At 35.4% G+C, this 15493-nt stretch overlaps 1 protein-coding gene across 2 annotated transcripts in view; it reads left to right on the top strand.

The window, feature by feature from the left end:
• The window catches only part of LOC128985087 (alpha-1,6-mannosyl-glycoprotein 2-beta-N-acetylglucosaminyltransferase), a 108480-nt gene that overhangs the window by 89175 nt on the left and 3812 nt on the right, over positions 1-15493 (top strand). The window contains exons 8-10 of one of the 2 annotated variants that reach the window (XM_054404475.1): positions 5950-6110; positions 7064-7171; positions 15219-15433. In XM_054404475.1, coding sequence (XP_054260450.1) covers positions 5950-6110; positions 7064-7171; positions 15219-15433 — 484 coding nt within the window. Of the gene's footprint in view, positions 1-5949; positions 6111-7063; positions 7172-14837; positions 15142-15218; positions 15434-15493 lie in introns of those variants that run through there. The other variant, XM_054404469.1, reaches the window with a different exon arrangement.

Below are 15493 nucleotides of genomic sequence, written 5' to 3'. Positions count from 1 at the left end.
CCCATGGTCCCTGTGGAGCAAGCCAGGGATGATTTTGTTCCTTTCTTGGTTCATTTTGTTTCAAACGGCATTGTTTGCACGATTTTGCCAATTGCTCTATATCTCGGTCAATATTCTTCCATGCACAATAGCTTCTGGCTAGGGATTTCATTTTCTCCATGCCTAAATGCCCTATATGAAGTTCATCAAGAACCTTCCTACGAAGGGATTGTGGTATTAGAACTCGACATCCTTTGAATATACATCCGTCTTGAAGTGTTAATTCATTGTCATGGTACCCAAAAGCTTCCACTGATTTACCTTCTTCAAGTGCATGTAGTATTGGTTGAAGGTCTTTGTCGTGGGCTGTTGACTTAGAAATTGTAGAACTACTAATTTGAAAAGAATCGAGCTGACTAAGTTGAAAAAGGTCATAGTTGTCCCTGCCTTTAGTTGAAGCATGCTCGGTTGGGAACCGAGATAAAAAATCTACGTTAGCATGATCCGATGTTCTTCTGTATTCAATTTTGTAGTCGAATCCAGATAGAAAATGTGCATAATTAAATAATCTAGTTGCAGATATTGATGGTAGTGTTTTTGTGGGACTGAATATGGATACGAGTGGCTTGTGGTCAGTAATCAGAGTAAATTTCCGTCCATAACAGTACGGGAAAAACTTCTTAAGCCCCCAGTAGATGCCAGTGGCTTCCTTGTCAATTTGGCTGTAGTGCTGTTCACATTTTGTCAAACTGCGTGAGGCAAAACTTATCGGTCTCTCACTTCCATCGCTGTAACGATGTGAAAGAATAGCACCAAGACCCACCGGAGAGGCATCCGTTGCTAGTACCAGAGGCAAATCAGGATTATAATGTACAAGGACGCAATCACTTGCTAATTCTGATTTGACCTTTTGAAAACTATTCTCGAATTTTGAGGTCCAATCGTAGCGTGCGTCTTTCTTAAGTAGTTGGTTGAGTGGGTGTAGGATTGTAGATAAATCTTTTATGAATTTGTTGTAGTAGTTTATTAATCCAAGAAATTTGCGAAGTTCTGTTACGTTTTCTGGTCTTTTGCTGTTTAAGATGGATGAGACTTTTTCCTTTGTTTTGTGAATACCTTGAGCATCAATTATATGTCCCAGATATTGCAGGCTAGTTTGAAAAAACTTACATTTTTCTCTGTTCAATTTTAAGTTTTTACTTTTTAATCTTTCTAGAACAACCTTTAATCTTTTCAAGAGTTCTTCAGATGTCTTACCTTGTATAATAATGTCATCAAAAAAGCATTGCACTCCGCAAATACCTTGTAAAGTTTTGTCCATGAACTGTTGCCAAAGTGAAGGAGCAACTTTGACACCAAACATCAAACGATTAACTTTGTACATACCTTTATGTGTACTCAATGTTTGCATGTGTGCGCTGTCCTCATCCATTTTCATGTGAAGATATGCGTTGGAAATATCTAGCGTGCAAAATACTTTTCCTCCGTTCATTTGAGAGTGGATTTCTTCAATTCGTGGAATAGGGTGGTTCTCATCTTTTATTACTCTGTTCAGTGTTACTTTGTAATCGGCACAAATTCGTACTTGTCCGTTTGGCTTCACCACTGGTACAATGGGAGTTCCCCAGTCAGAATGGTCAATCTTTGTTATAATGTTACAGTCTTCAAGTCTTTTCAATTCATTTTCAACTTTACTTTTAAGGGAAAAGGGTATTTGTCTTGGTTTTACAAATATAGGTGTAGCATCGTCTATAAGTCTATAGTGTCCCATATACTCAGGTATCTCTCCAATTTTACCATCAAAAACTTCCTCAAACTCACTGAGGATGGTGTCAAGACTTTCAGGTTGTATTGCTTTCACATTTTTTATCTCAGCCCAATCTATTGTCACTTCTCTGAGCCATTCTCTTCCAAATATAGCATCTACATTTTGGTCAATAAGGTAGAGTTTTCCAACAAATTTTTGCATCTTGTATGAGCATTGTACAAATGTCATACCCTTGGGTTTGATAGGTTCACCTGTGTATGTTCTAAGTTCGATGTTGGTTTTAAATACTTTTGTACGTACATTCAGTTTTTTAAAATCATCATAGGACATTGTACTAAGGGCTGCGCCTGTATCCAATTCCATTGGTACAGTTTTTCCTTCAACCGATATGTCAAGAATGAATTTACCTTTTTGTCTGTCACTTAGTACATTAATTTCATGTTCATACTCACTGCCTTTCTCTGAGTCATCTTGAGTCTGGTATTGCTCCAAATTTCTGTTAGTCTGGTTCTTTTTCTGTAAGCATACACTTGCTATGTGTCCAATTTTAGTAAATTTTCTGCACTCAGCATCTATAAATTTACATTTGTTAGCTCGATGAGAAGGTGAACCGCATCCGTAACATTTCCCTTTTAGATTGTCAAATTTTGTGTTGGGTCTCGTGCCAGTTTCTTGAAATGTTTGTCGATACAACATTTTCTTTGGCTTGTTCCTATCACTACTATTGGAATCCACCCTGTTCAAATCAACATGTTCCATTGTTTTGCGACATACAGTTTTGCTCTCAGACTTAGCTAGTTCCATTGCCGATGCTTCGTTAACAATGTCTTTGTACGTGCGTTTCTCTCGTCCTTGAAGAAGTTTGGCTCGAATATCTATGTCATTCAAACCACGAATAAACTGAAGTTTAAGAAACATCTCTACAACCGACTTTCCACAATCACAATTAAAGTCACAGTTGCTAGTTAATTTCTTAAGTGCTATTGAGAATTCATTTATGGATTCATGTTCATGTTGAGTACGTGAAATAAACTTGTGTTGTAAAGCCCATTGACTTGGCTGTGGTTCTACAAAATCCTTTAGTATCTGAACCAACTCACTGTAGTCTTTTGTAAGTGGGTTTTCAGGTGCACATAAATCATAAAGTTGTTGGTGTAACTGGGGTGTAAGAGCGTGTAGTAGCATGTAAACTTTAGCATTACCATCTGTACTTAGATTTTTAAGATGTAGGAATATTTCAAGTCTCTTTATGAAATTTGTAACCGTTTCATCTGGGTGAAAAGGTGTAAAATTTATACTACCCGACAATGAGGACCCGGGAATTGAACTATGTGTCGCCTCAGATGGATTGCTAATTGGGTGAAGTGGTGTAGACCTAGTGTTGGAACATTTATTCTTAATTAACTCTTGCAGTTTTGTTGTAAGATTTAAATACTTATCCTCAACATTACATCTACATTCTATTTCATGGTGCAAGTTTTCTTCATCGGTTAATGTATCAATTTGGTCCTGAATACTTTTGTAACGTTCCCACTGGTCAGCAATTGCTTTGAGTTTAACACTCACCTCTGTCACTGTAAGACTACCTTGAGACTGGAATCTTTCTGCCTTCTTCAACTGTCCTTATACTACAGCTCGTGCTTTCTTTAGATTATTTAACTCTTGTCCGTCCATTCTTTGTTTTCCTCGTCGCCAATGTTACATTTTCAAATAATAAATAAATTAGTTCAGTTGAATCAAACTCATACTTTAATGTAAACAGAAAAACTAATACAAACAAAACAAATACAAAATAACAGGTGATCATTAATTCATATACACATATGGTCTTAAGTCAGTACATCAGTTAAACACATCACAGACCTAGTGCAAAACGTGGCAATAACCTAACTTTAGAAAAATGTGAAAAACTCACCCAAAAGGCGCGCAAGGCGTACTAAAATTTAATCCATGGTCGACGTTAATAACACCCTGAATAAAATAGAGGCAAACTGCAATTTAAACATGCCACAAAATAAAGATGTAAAAGGATGAATTATCAACTAGTTGTCGACAGGAGCAATGTCTCGGAGCCTCTGACACTAGGCGGTCCGAGTAAGAAGAACAAGACTCACAGCCTTGTTCGGGGTCGTGGAAGTAACAAACGAAACACTGAACTAGCCTACTATAAAAAAACACTTTGACCATTGATCATGAGTCGTGACATTCGCCCGGTGGAATTAGTCACGGCTCACCAGCCATGAAAACCTTGAAAAGCTTGAATTATGCATGAATTCTTGTGACCATGAAAAAAAGGCATGGATTATGCATGGATTTCTCCAATGGACCATGAATTTTCAAAATCAGGAACGACTATTCAACTAATGCCATTAAATTTTCCAAATAAAAAATATTGCATATTTGAAAACAGTTCATCAAAACGAACACAATTAAAATACTACGTGGAGATGATTATTGGACATGTTCCACGATCAGAAACAATTGCTTAGTTCATTCCAAGTTATCCAAAGATGCTGATGTCAGGTGAGACTTCCTGAGGACTGTATTATGGTTTGAAAAATCATTAACCCCTGCGTATGAAAAAGGGGAATGGGGACTTAAATCACAAAAACAGAAGTTTACATGCACAGAATTGAAACGGGGTGCGCAATAAAACAGTATTTCCGACTCTGGCGCCTGATTTTCTTGGCTTTTTAGTACATTGTGGAATAAGATAAACCAGAATGCACATTTTATGATATTCTTGTAGGGGATAAAACAGGACTTTTTTGGCCGGGTGAGTGGGATCTTTGTTTTATTCCGGTGGAAAGACTGAGTTAGTCCTAGACTTAATATATTTTACAATTATTCTCCAATATCTCATATAGTATAGCTGGATCTGTTTTGTTTGCAACTTTGTTTTGAATGTTTATAAATCACTCTAAAAAGTTCTATATGAAAGGTATGAAAGGTTATTCAAAAGAAACTGCCTCTTTAACGCCAGTTTATGAAATCAGCAAAACTCAATTGTGTTGATATTGTATAAGCGCATCGACAATGAATTTTTTTTAAACTACCAATGAAAACCATGAATTCTGCATGAATTTTATCATCCTATTATGGTGGCAACCCTGCTCAGCCAGTCAAGATGCTTCCAATTGAGCAGTTTAAAACAAGAGTCGGGAATTGGCTAAAGATAAATAGCCTCTACTTTGTCGAAGAATATTAAAAAAAATCCTTGACCCACTTATGAGAGCTCCTTGCGACTTTGGCAACTGAAAGTTTTTATTTCAATTAACTTCAATGTAAATTAGTGTAAATACATGTTTGTGAAAATGTGATTGAAGCTATTATACAGAGAGGGGTTACAATCGAGGATTTGGTAATGGTACATCCGTCTGCCGTCCACAAGAATAGTCAAGAATATTGGCAGTGTCCACATTTTTTTTATTATTGCTAAGGGCGGCCCCATCCGCCCACCTTATGTTTTTTTGTAGGCCTAAGATGGATATATCCGCCAAATAAAATTTTCTTTTCTTTATAACTTTGGTACGAAAATTAGCTCAGCACTGTGGAAAATCTTGTTATGATCGATGAATTATTTAAAGAAAAATAAATACAAAACATAACATAACATCATTAGTTTTTGAATTTTGGCAAAAAGAAATAAGCTCCAGTCCTTTATTTTAGCCCTTGATTAAGCCTGTGTTAACCCCACTTAGTCATAGTCACAGAGCATAGAATAAATATAGAGTCCCCACTCCTATACCTACAGCTATACCAGTAGTGAAGCCGATTTCCGCCATCTTGGTAAGAGAGTCGGACTCGGAACTTTGAAAACACAGCGTCATTAACACTGTATTATTCTATGCTACTTTATGAATTAGATGAAGCTACCGCTCCGAGGATACATATAGAACCAGTCCCCCCTTCGATATTGACCTAGGACTCTGCCTCGCTGGCTTTCAAAGTTCTGAGGTGAGAGTTTTAAAAGTAAATATTGATTGGTGGTTTCCATGGTAACAATATAATGATTTAAATGTAAATGCAGACCGCCATCTTGGTACAAGAAGCCTGCTTCACTCCAGATGGCAAGTGTCGCCTCTATATTTATTCTATGCTGTGTGGTCATAGTAAACTGTAGTTTGTGTTTGTGTCAGTTTTACTTTCTGCTCTTTATTCTACTGAAACCATGATCAATATTTGTGTGCATTCTCTTGTAGGACTGGTTCTGTTCCTGGAGGAGGACCATTTTGTTGCTCAGGATTTTCTACATATCCTGCATTTAATGGAACGCACTGCTCGTGTCAGCTGTCCCTCCTGCAACATACTCTCTCTGGGGACATACCTCAAGACTTACAATTACTTTGGTGACGCCAAGAAAGTAAGTTGCTGTTCATCAGGGGAAATATCAAACCGATCAACACACTAGTCTCTCTAACACCATTGACCTGCCATGCAACTAACATTTCCTACTGATGATGCTCACAAACACACATACTAAATACTTGTCTTAGTTTTAAAAAAATGCCAATATCAACATTTTATTTTAGTACATACTGTTAATCTTTACCTAAAAACCTTCTAATTTTGAAAATGGTGACTGCTAAATAATCCTGGCCCCAGAACCAGCTGGCTGACAAGGTATAGTACTGCAGAGTGGTTTTGGCATTAGGATAGAAATAAATAGGTATGGATTCATGTTCAATACTTATCCTGGGTAAAAAAAAATATTCAAATCTGTCTTTTAAATTTACTGAAGTAACTACTCTAAATAATTTAAGAGAAACCCAGATTAAGGTAATGATTAAAGATTATTTTAAGCTATCCATTTTTACTAAATATTAAAGACTTGCCTGACATGTAATGATTTTACATTAATTTGTAAGGTACTCTACAGAGATTCAGTAATATTTAATTAAATATTTCCCATCACCCAGTGCCCTATTTTTGTAAAATTGATTATATGTTTTCTGGACATTGAAATTCGTTGTACATGCACTGCGTGTAAATAAATTTTTACCTCAAAGTTTAAATTCTTCAAATGCTTCTGCTTCCTTATCATGCAGACAGAGGCCTTAGCATGAGCTTTCAGCTTCAGTTTTTAAAAGATGACCCCCTTCTGTAGGATACATTATTGACAATGTTCTCATTGTAACAGTGTTCAAATCATGAATCTGTTGTTCTAACAATCCTTCCCGCTGCACAACGTGATAAAAATGTATTCCAGGTTAGATAAAAAGAGATAATTAAATTTTTTTTTTACCGATAATATAGTTAGGCCTACTAATCACATGTGAACGGTTTTACTTGATGGTGGGTGGTGGGTATTTTCAGAAGGAAGCTCTCCGAGCCATGAAACGTCATCAGACTGTGACTGCTGCTGCCATCCCCCCTTCCTGGACATTCCAGGTGCTCCCGTCCCTCTATCAGCACTACCAGAAGGTACCCCTGATGGAATTATCAATACCCTCCAGTGTTCTTTGGTCTTCTTTGTTTCCCTTTATATTTTTAAAGGCTTTTCTCCTTACATCTGCTCCTTAATTTGTTTTAACTTAATCCTGGAGTTCCTGTAGTGCAAGTTTGGTTTGCATATTGCATGGTTATTTTGTCCGTGTTTTATTACATTTTTGGGGTTGCATGTGATGATTTTATAAAATACTTAATTTTAAATTATAGTTGTTGTAGGTAACATATTATAAATAGTTGATTTCATAGAGTAAATGCAGACATTTTGTATATCAATGAGAAATTATAGCTTGTACATCAATACTGCCAGTCTGAAAAAATTTAGATTTGCCAGGTTTAATCTTCCTCCAAAAGTAATTGGTGCTAACTTTAAACAATTTTTAAAATCTGAATTACATTTCTGGGTGTCTAAAAATAATAGGGCAAAACTTACCAGTTGTATTTTCTGTTTCTCTTGATTGTTTCCATTGATGCATTAACAGCTGTGATAAGTGTCTAATACTTACTTGTAATACTTGTCGTCTTCGTCAATGACCAATGAAAATTGGATAGACTGCGTCAGAAGTGTGTTGAGGCTATTTACTGCCCAAATAGAGGTCCATCTTGTAACTTTCGAAGAGAGTAGAGCGGCCTTTTCACTAAGTAATCCTTAAGTCGTTTCTTAAAAGCCTTCGGGTTCAGGTCCTTCACCTAATCCGGTAGAGCATTAAACATTTTCAGGGCTGACTGAGGATAGGCTCGCTGTATCATACTGTGACTTGGTCCTTGGGCTAAGACAAACATAAAATGCCATATAAGTATGGGACTGAGTGTACACTTTAAAAGTGAGTGTAAAAAGTTAGAGGAACTGACTACATTGAATAAATAATTTTTAGGCAACAATAAAATCAGCTGATTAGTTAGTAAATAAGTCGACTTTCACCACAGCTGACATAAAAAATGTGTGAATTGTAAAGACAGTACAAAGCAATTTTTAAGCCATCCTAATGATAGATAATTAGTATAAAAGATACTTTTAGGGTTATGTAATATTTTATTACTGTTTGAATAATCTAGAATCGCTTAAAAATAATGCAAAGCAGACGGAGACTGTTGAACTGTTGACTGTTGAATTGTTGTGGCAGATTACAGCCACATACCTCGGCATGCACTGCAACTAACCTCTAGTGGTCACGTACCACAAAAGCTGCCATATATCACTTAATATTCGTCCGATTTAAAAAGTAAGGTGTCAATCGATTTGTAGTTAAATTGCCTTTAAAAAGTTATTCTTATTAGACTTTTGTAAAATCAACGGGTTTTCAGTTACCTATTTAACCCTCCAAGTGTCCATAGTTTAGGCCTTAATGTCCACCTATTTTTGGCGCATTTGCAAGGTTTTATTAAAACGGATCTGAGAAGCTTAAAACAATGTTAATTCTAATGTTCTATATACCATTTTGTTTGGAAAATCATGGGCTTCAATATTATATATAAAACATAAGGAACATTTTTTCAAAAAAAAAATTTTTTAGGTAAAAAAAATATAATTTCGAAAATTTTCAAAAAAAAAATAAGTTCGCGCCTAATGAAATTGTATAAATTATAGGCCTATAAATATTTGAAAATAGCCACTTTGTTCTAAATTTTATGAGGATTACAAATATATAATAATATAAGGAAGTATATTTGCAAATAAATAAGTTATGGGCAAAAAACTGATTTCAGTACATAGCGTTTAGCTAAGAATGCATAGCCTAACCATAGCTAGGAATCTGGCTGATAATTTACATCAATATCACTACCTACTTCTTCAGGATCATCAACCAGCACTTCAAAACCACTTAAATCTTCTTATAATGCACCACGTATATCACTACTTTTGATTTTTAACACTAAAACAATGATAAACGTAATAAAACACATCAGTCATCGGTCCGGGGGAACCTAGCTGTTTACAAATACACGCACGTCAGCTGTCTGCTACAATATTTTCAGAACTAAAATGAATAGCGCTTAGAGACAGACATCTGGAGACAGCTTAGAATGTAACGGAAAGAACGATACCTAACTCGATCCAGTTCAATCCGATTCAGTCAGTTATAGAGCCTTCGCCGTAAACGATGTCTGCTTGTCGAAAAATCGGCAAGTAACACTATACAAAGTGTGGTGCTTGCCGAATTTTCGTCAAGTAACACTGGGAGGGTTAAGAAACACTATTTAAAATGGCCGCCATTTTACTTTTTGAATTTTAAAAATCAAATTGTCATTTTTTTTGCAGCTTTGTCTAGTTGTCATAAATGTTTGTGCTAAATTTCAATTTTGTATGTTTAACCATTTTTATTTAAAAAATTTATAAAGGAAATACAAAATGGCGGCTGTTTGAGTAACTAAGCACTCCCGGATAGTTTAAATATGATATTTGGATATGTTTCTTACGCAGGAATAATAACCGACACAAATTCTGAAACACCCTGTATATATGTGTGTCCGTGAACGATAACTTGAGTCATTTTAGTTTGTTTTTTATGAAATTTTGTTTGAAGATGAGCAATGTGTGCTTGTATGTGTATGCTATGCTTGCACAAAGATCTCGAAAACGGCTTAAACGATTTCCTTCAAATGTTGTAAATAATTAATTTATTGCCTAAAAAGTGTTTAATGCAGTTGAAACTGCCAACAAAATCTAATTACGTAAACAAATGAAATTGAAAGTCAAAACTTTTTAACATTGGGCTTATGGGTTGCTAAGTAACCATGTTAGTTGAACAAAATAACAAGGAAAAAGTAAACAAAAGACTTGTAAGTTGTACCATGTTTTCATAATAAGCTATCTACCCACAGTATACTAGCAAATTACAAAACACAATACAAAAGGAAAAACATCAGTTGTTACTATTGAACAAAGGTTACACTGAATATAACTCAATATAGGGAAAAATAGTTCCAAGTTCCGATCAAATACTAATTATTTAACTTGGATCTCTCCTACTAAAACTTAATCCCCAAAGTAATCAGCTGTTTTAATTAAAACAAAATGTCAAAACAATGTTTATGCAAGTATAGGCTATTATCACTTTAACCGAAACATGGGTGACACTTACGTAAATAAAAACATCCGGTCTCAGAGACCGGACGATTTTTCATCAACAAATTTCATGTAAAATCTTGGATTTAGTATTTTTTTTAAGTATATGCGGGATTAAGGAAAGTAAAACATACATTTTAGTACAAATATATGTATTATAAAAGTAATATTAATTTACAAAAAGTGTAATAAAATGTATAATAAACATAAAACATACAATATACTGGAGACATAAAATAAAAAATAAAAATCTTGTCTGAACTTGTCTTTTACATACAGTCACAGTCTATGCACACTTTACGGGTTTTTTTTTTTTTTTTTAAGAAGAAGCCTTTGCATAAACAACTAACTGCTTACAAAGACCAGCAGCGCGATTTACGATACTCGAAAGATCCGGCACTAGAGACCGGCACGTTTTTAAAATGGAGACGTTCACTCAATGACCGCTGATTGGGGACTGGCGCTGATGGGTGGGGTAGGGAGAAGAGTAGGAGGGGCAAAGGTACTGAGGGGTAGGGGTACGCACGTCCAGCAGTTTTGCCACTACAGAAAAATCACATTTCCCTCCGGTCTCACAGACCGGTGTTTCGGTTAAAGTGTTATAAACGAGCGACCTTTCATCGACTGTAAAATAAATTAATGTCTTGAGGATTGCCAGGTTAAAATTTCAATCATAATAAATTATTGAAATCCACTGAAACTTAAATAATAAAAGCCAAAATTAGTTGTAAATAAAACTTGAGTTTCCTTTATATTGCTTTTACAATATTAGATAGATATAGATTTAGATATACGATATAGATTCTAACCGTCCCTAATTTGTATGTTCTTAAATGTTTACTAGTGGCTTGAAGGGACATGAGTCCCTGAAAAGCTTAAGTAAAACAAACTATTGTAATACAGTATAAACAAACTTAAACAAATCTAATACATATATCAGATATATATCCCAGTACAACATATCTTTTGTGTAAAAAATATTTTGTTGTTTGTCTTTGCTTGCTTTTGTTGATGTTATTTTTAATAAATAATTTAAATTACTCCAAAGGTTTAACTCTGCTAAAGGCAGGAAACATGTTTGTGAATAAATATTAGTTTACTAAGGTAGCTTTGGTCTTTTGATAATAAAAAGGCTTTCCTGATTAAAATATTGGAAATTGTCTTCGTCATATATGAAAAAGCAAATAAAGGTGTGTTGAGATAAGCTTAGTTCTTAGTTAAAACCGCTAAATTAGCACCCCGACCCAGTTATTATTTCTAAGTGCATGCTCCTTTTGTAAACACTACAATAAATCTCAAATTAAAAATGTTAGTAAGTATACAAAATGTAGAATAAATCTTTAACAAATGTTTTGAAATCAAAACAAAGCAGAAGTTTTCAACAATCTTGAATCGATTATTATTTAGTCAATGTAGTTATTTCATGTTGAACATTCCTTCAACACAACAATAACCGTTAAGTTAGAAGAAAAAAAAACTTCATAATTTTTTCAGCCATTCTAAGTTTAATTCCTTTGATTTAAGCCATCTCCTGATTCTACTACTTATCATACGCTTAACTAATTTACTTAAAAATACACAAGTTTGCCAATTGCACAGTAAAATAATTGATTTCAACATTCTAAGACGTAACTAAAAAGTATTTATTATTATAGGTAGGCCTAAAGTTATCCCTGGTTTTATATAGTATACAGTACATTGCAGAATTGACTGGCAAATGAGTAATCCAAATGTAATATTGCTTACTGGTTTGATGATTAATCACGATCAGCTGTATTGAAGTAAACAAAAATCAGCAGTAAATGGCTTCTAATGCATTTCTTATGGAGAACATTTTACGTTATATCCAATTTTGTGTTAAAATGTAGGGAATTTCACTATTTTTCCAGCCGTTACAGGATCGAGACCTTTAATTTGAGCCCTCCCCCGTCGTTCTACGACTTCCCAGTCGCCCACAATTTTGACGTAAAGAATCGGCTTACGTAATTAATATATAGATAGATTGCATGTGAAATCAAATTTTGAATAACTCCACAGTGAAAATAATTGGCACAATTATAACACTAGATTTCATACAGATTTTCAATATCCTATACACAGATTAAATCTTGTGGAAAGGACACCTTCTTATATGAGTAAAAGATTTTTTAACAATTTGCCTGGGTACTACAAATCAATAATAGGATTAGTATCTTTTAAAGAAAAAATTGTTCAATTTTTGTTGGAAAAGAATTATTATAGTATAGATCAGTTTCTCGAAGACAAATCAATGTGAATTGTTTGTTTTGTTACTATGTATTTATTTTTACCAATAAACTAGTTTATTTTAGTATAGTTTGACAATGTCACCTGTTTTGTCTGGCTGTGCCAGAGCATTTAAAAAAACGTTATGTGACAATAAAGATGGCTTTGACAATCAAAATAAACTACACCGAGCCATGGCTCAGTTCCCAGGAACTAAACTTGAATGAGTTCGCGAACCAGCTAGATCGGACCATGGGAACGGGGTTTTACAGGGGATTTTATGGGGTAAAAATTGGTTTTACTCATTTTTGACCTTCAAAACAAAAAATTGTTCCCATTTCTTTTTTAAACCTCTTAAAAGAGCTTAAAAAACAAATAATTTAATATAGTATATCAAAGTATTTTTGTACGGTTATTGGTACAAAGAAAATTCAAGATTGTAAATTTAAAATTCACATGTTATTCTATTGGAGAACGTTGTATAATGTTGTAATTGGCTTGTTTATAGATAGATTTTGATCAAACTTGGCAAATTTATTTATTTTACACTATGCCATTAATATTTTAGTCAAAAACACATTATTAGCCTCCCTGTAGAGCAATCCTAGGTAATCTGATGTTATTTAAATAGATTTAATAAAAATCAATTCAGGCAAATGGAAATTCGCTTAGTCTGCAGATTTGCTGTGGCGGGGGTATTTTTCTTTGTATTAGCTATTTGAGTCTGCTTAAACAAGTCTTTGTCACAGGTAATCAAGTAGCCAAGAAGTAAGCCTAAGACAAAACATGACCAAGTCAAACCAACTTTTATTGTTGGAAGATAAACTATAGTTCGGCCGCTTAGAAAGCGACCTGCGCGCTAATGCTAAACCAATGCTAGAGGAGGTCGCTTTCTAAGCAGCCGCTATACAACTGCACTATACACCTATAGTTCGGCCACTTAAGCTTGCAATATTGAGGGGAGCATCCAATACTTGTCCAATGTCAATGCTACATCTGGTTAACAAAAATGGGATGTCTACTTGCAGTATCCAAAGTCAATGGTTCATCTGGTTTTCATAATTAAATGTGTACTTGCAGTATCCAATGTCCAATGCAATGGTGCATTAGCATAATTCCAGCGACGCTAATTGGTTATTCATTTTGTACTAAATTATGCTCAACAAAATCCAATTCTATTTTCCTTTTCTCCTGCATTTTTAATGTGCTAGTTTAGATTATTCGTTGACTAACATATGATACAACTCTTTTGTTTACATTTTTATTGTTATCTTGCAAATAATGTCATGGTTGTTACCAATAATCCCATGTTGAATTAAAAAAAAATTAAATTAATTTAGAGAAAAGCCCTTTAGTCCGATTTGTAACATTTCAGATTTATACCTTCCCATAGTTGATTACTATGACTGTGCTAAATTTTGTGCGGATCGCTTCAGCCGTTCAGGAGGAGGATGTGGTAAACAATAGCAGCAGTGTAGTATAAGAACTTCGCTCGCACCACTCAAAAAACTAATGTTTTTACTAAAAGGTTAACAATGGCAGTGTATTTTCATCACTTACAGTTGAAATATTCATGAAATAAGCATTACAGTAGACGCTTGCTAGTCCGGCACGCTTGGAACTTTGCAGTGCTGGATATCTGAAAATGCCGGACCTTTGAATGCCAGATTAGCTTTACTCATTCTGAAAATTGGTAGCGTACATCTGCTTTTGTTACAGAAAGCATAGTGTTTTACAGTTAAAATGTCAAAATTTTCGAGTTGTATGGAAATGATGACCTTTGGTTGCTTTGGAAAGTCAATGAAAGAAAATATTGATTGTTATGTTGCAATCAATTTCTACAATTTTGCACACTATCTCCCCCCAATCGTGTATCCTACAGTGGGGGCAAAATTGTAAACATCTCCCATGGCCACAGCAAATTGTGAAGGTTTTTCACGGTTGCAGCGTATTTGTGTACTTCTCCTGCGAACTCAGGGCAAAATCAGGATTGTCTTCTATGGTTTTGGGGAAATCTGAACAGTTCCTGTTGTAGCGGGTACATCACCATCCTCTTCTGCGATTGCAGCATAAGTGTGAATATCTCCTGCAACCACAGCAAAATTGTGAATTTCTATTGGGCATCTTTGCAAATTCTTCAATTATGTAATAATAAAAGCTCAGCACAAAACTGAAGCAGCTTGAACATTTCTAATATAAGTGACCCAAACCAGGCTTGAACCTAAATTATTTCTGGTCCGAACAAACCAGCCCACATAAAAATATCACGGACCTGCAGACGCCTAGTTATTCAGTGAGGAATTGACTAATAGCATCAACTCTTTGACCCAGGCGGAGGTGACGCCTTGGGTGAGCAGCAAGCACAACATGGGGTTTGCTCTGAACCGCAGTGTGTGGCTAGAGCTGTGGAGTTGTGCCAAGTACTTCTGTACTTATGATGACTTAACTGGGACTGGAGTATTCAACATGTTTCCCAGACCTGCCTAGATGTTTGTCTCTAGTTGTGATGTGTTTGACCCAGGCGGAGGTGACGCCTTGGGTGAGCAGCAAGCACAACATGGGGTTTGCTCTGAACCGCAGTGTGTGGCTAGAGCTGTGGAGTTGTGCCAAGTACTTCTGTACTTATGATGACTTCAACTGGGACTGGAGTATTCAACATGTTTCCCAGACCTGCCTAGATGTTTGTCTCTAGTTGTGATGTGTTTGACCCAGGCGGAGGTGACGCCTTGGGTGAGCAGCAAGCACAACATGGGGTTTGCTCTGAACCGCAGTGTGTGGCTAGAGCTGTGGAGTTGTGCCAAGTACTTCTGTACTTATGATGACTACAACTGGGACTGGAGTCTACAACATGTTTCCCAGACCTGCCTGTCCCACAAGCTACAGGCCATGGTCATGCGAGGTCCGAGGGTCTTCCACATAGGAGAATGGTACTTTACATTAGTTCAATTTATATGTAAATTTTTTTTTTCGAGGTACATTTATTCTAC

The sequence above is a fragment of the Macrosteles quadrilineatus genome, unplaced genomic scaffold, assembly GCF_028750875.1.
Source record: "Macrosteles quadrilineatus isolate MER2022 unplaced genomic scaffold, UCM_ALF_1.0 Scaffold_1__1_contigs__length_201487025, whole genome shotgun sequence".
NCBI classification, from domain to species: domain Eukaryota; kingdom Metazoa; phylum Arthropoda; class Insecta; order Hemiptera; family Cicadellidae; genus Macrosteles; species Macrosteles quadrilineatus.
The sequence above is the reverse complement of the archived record's forward strand: the minus strand, read 5'-3'. Positions and strand labels throughout refer to the sequence as shown.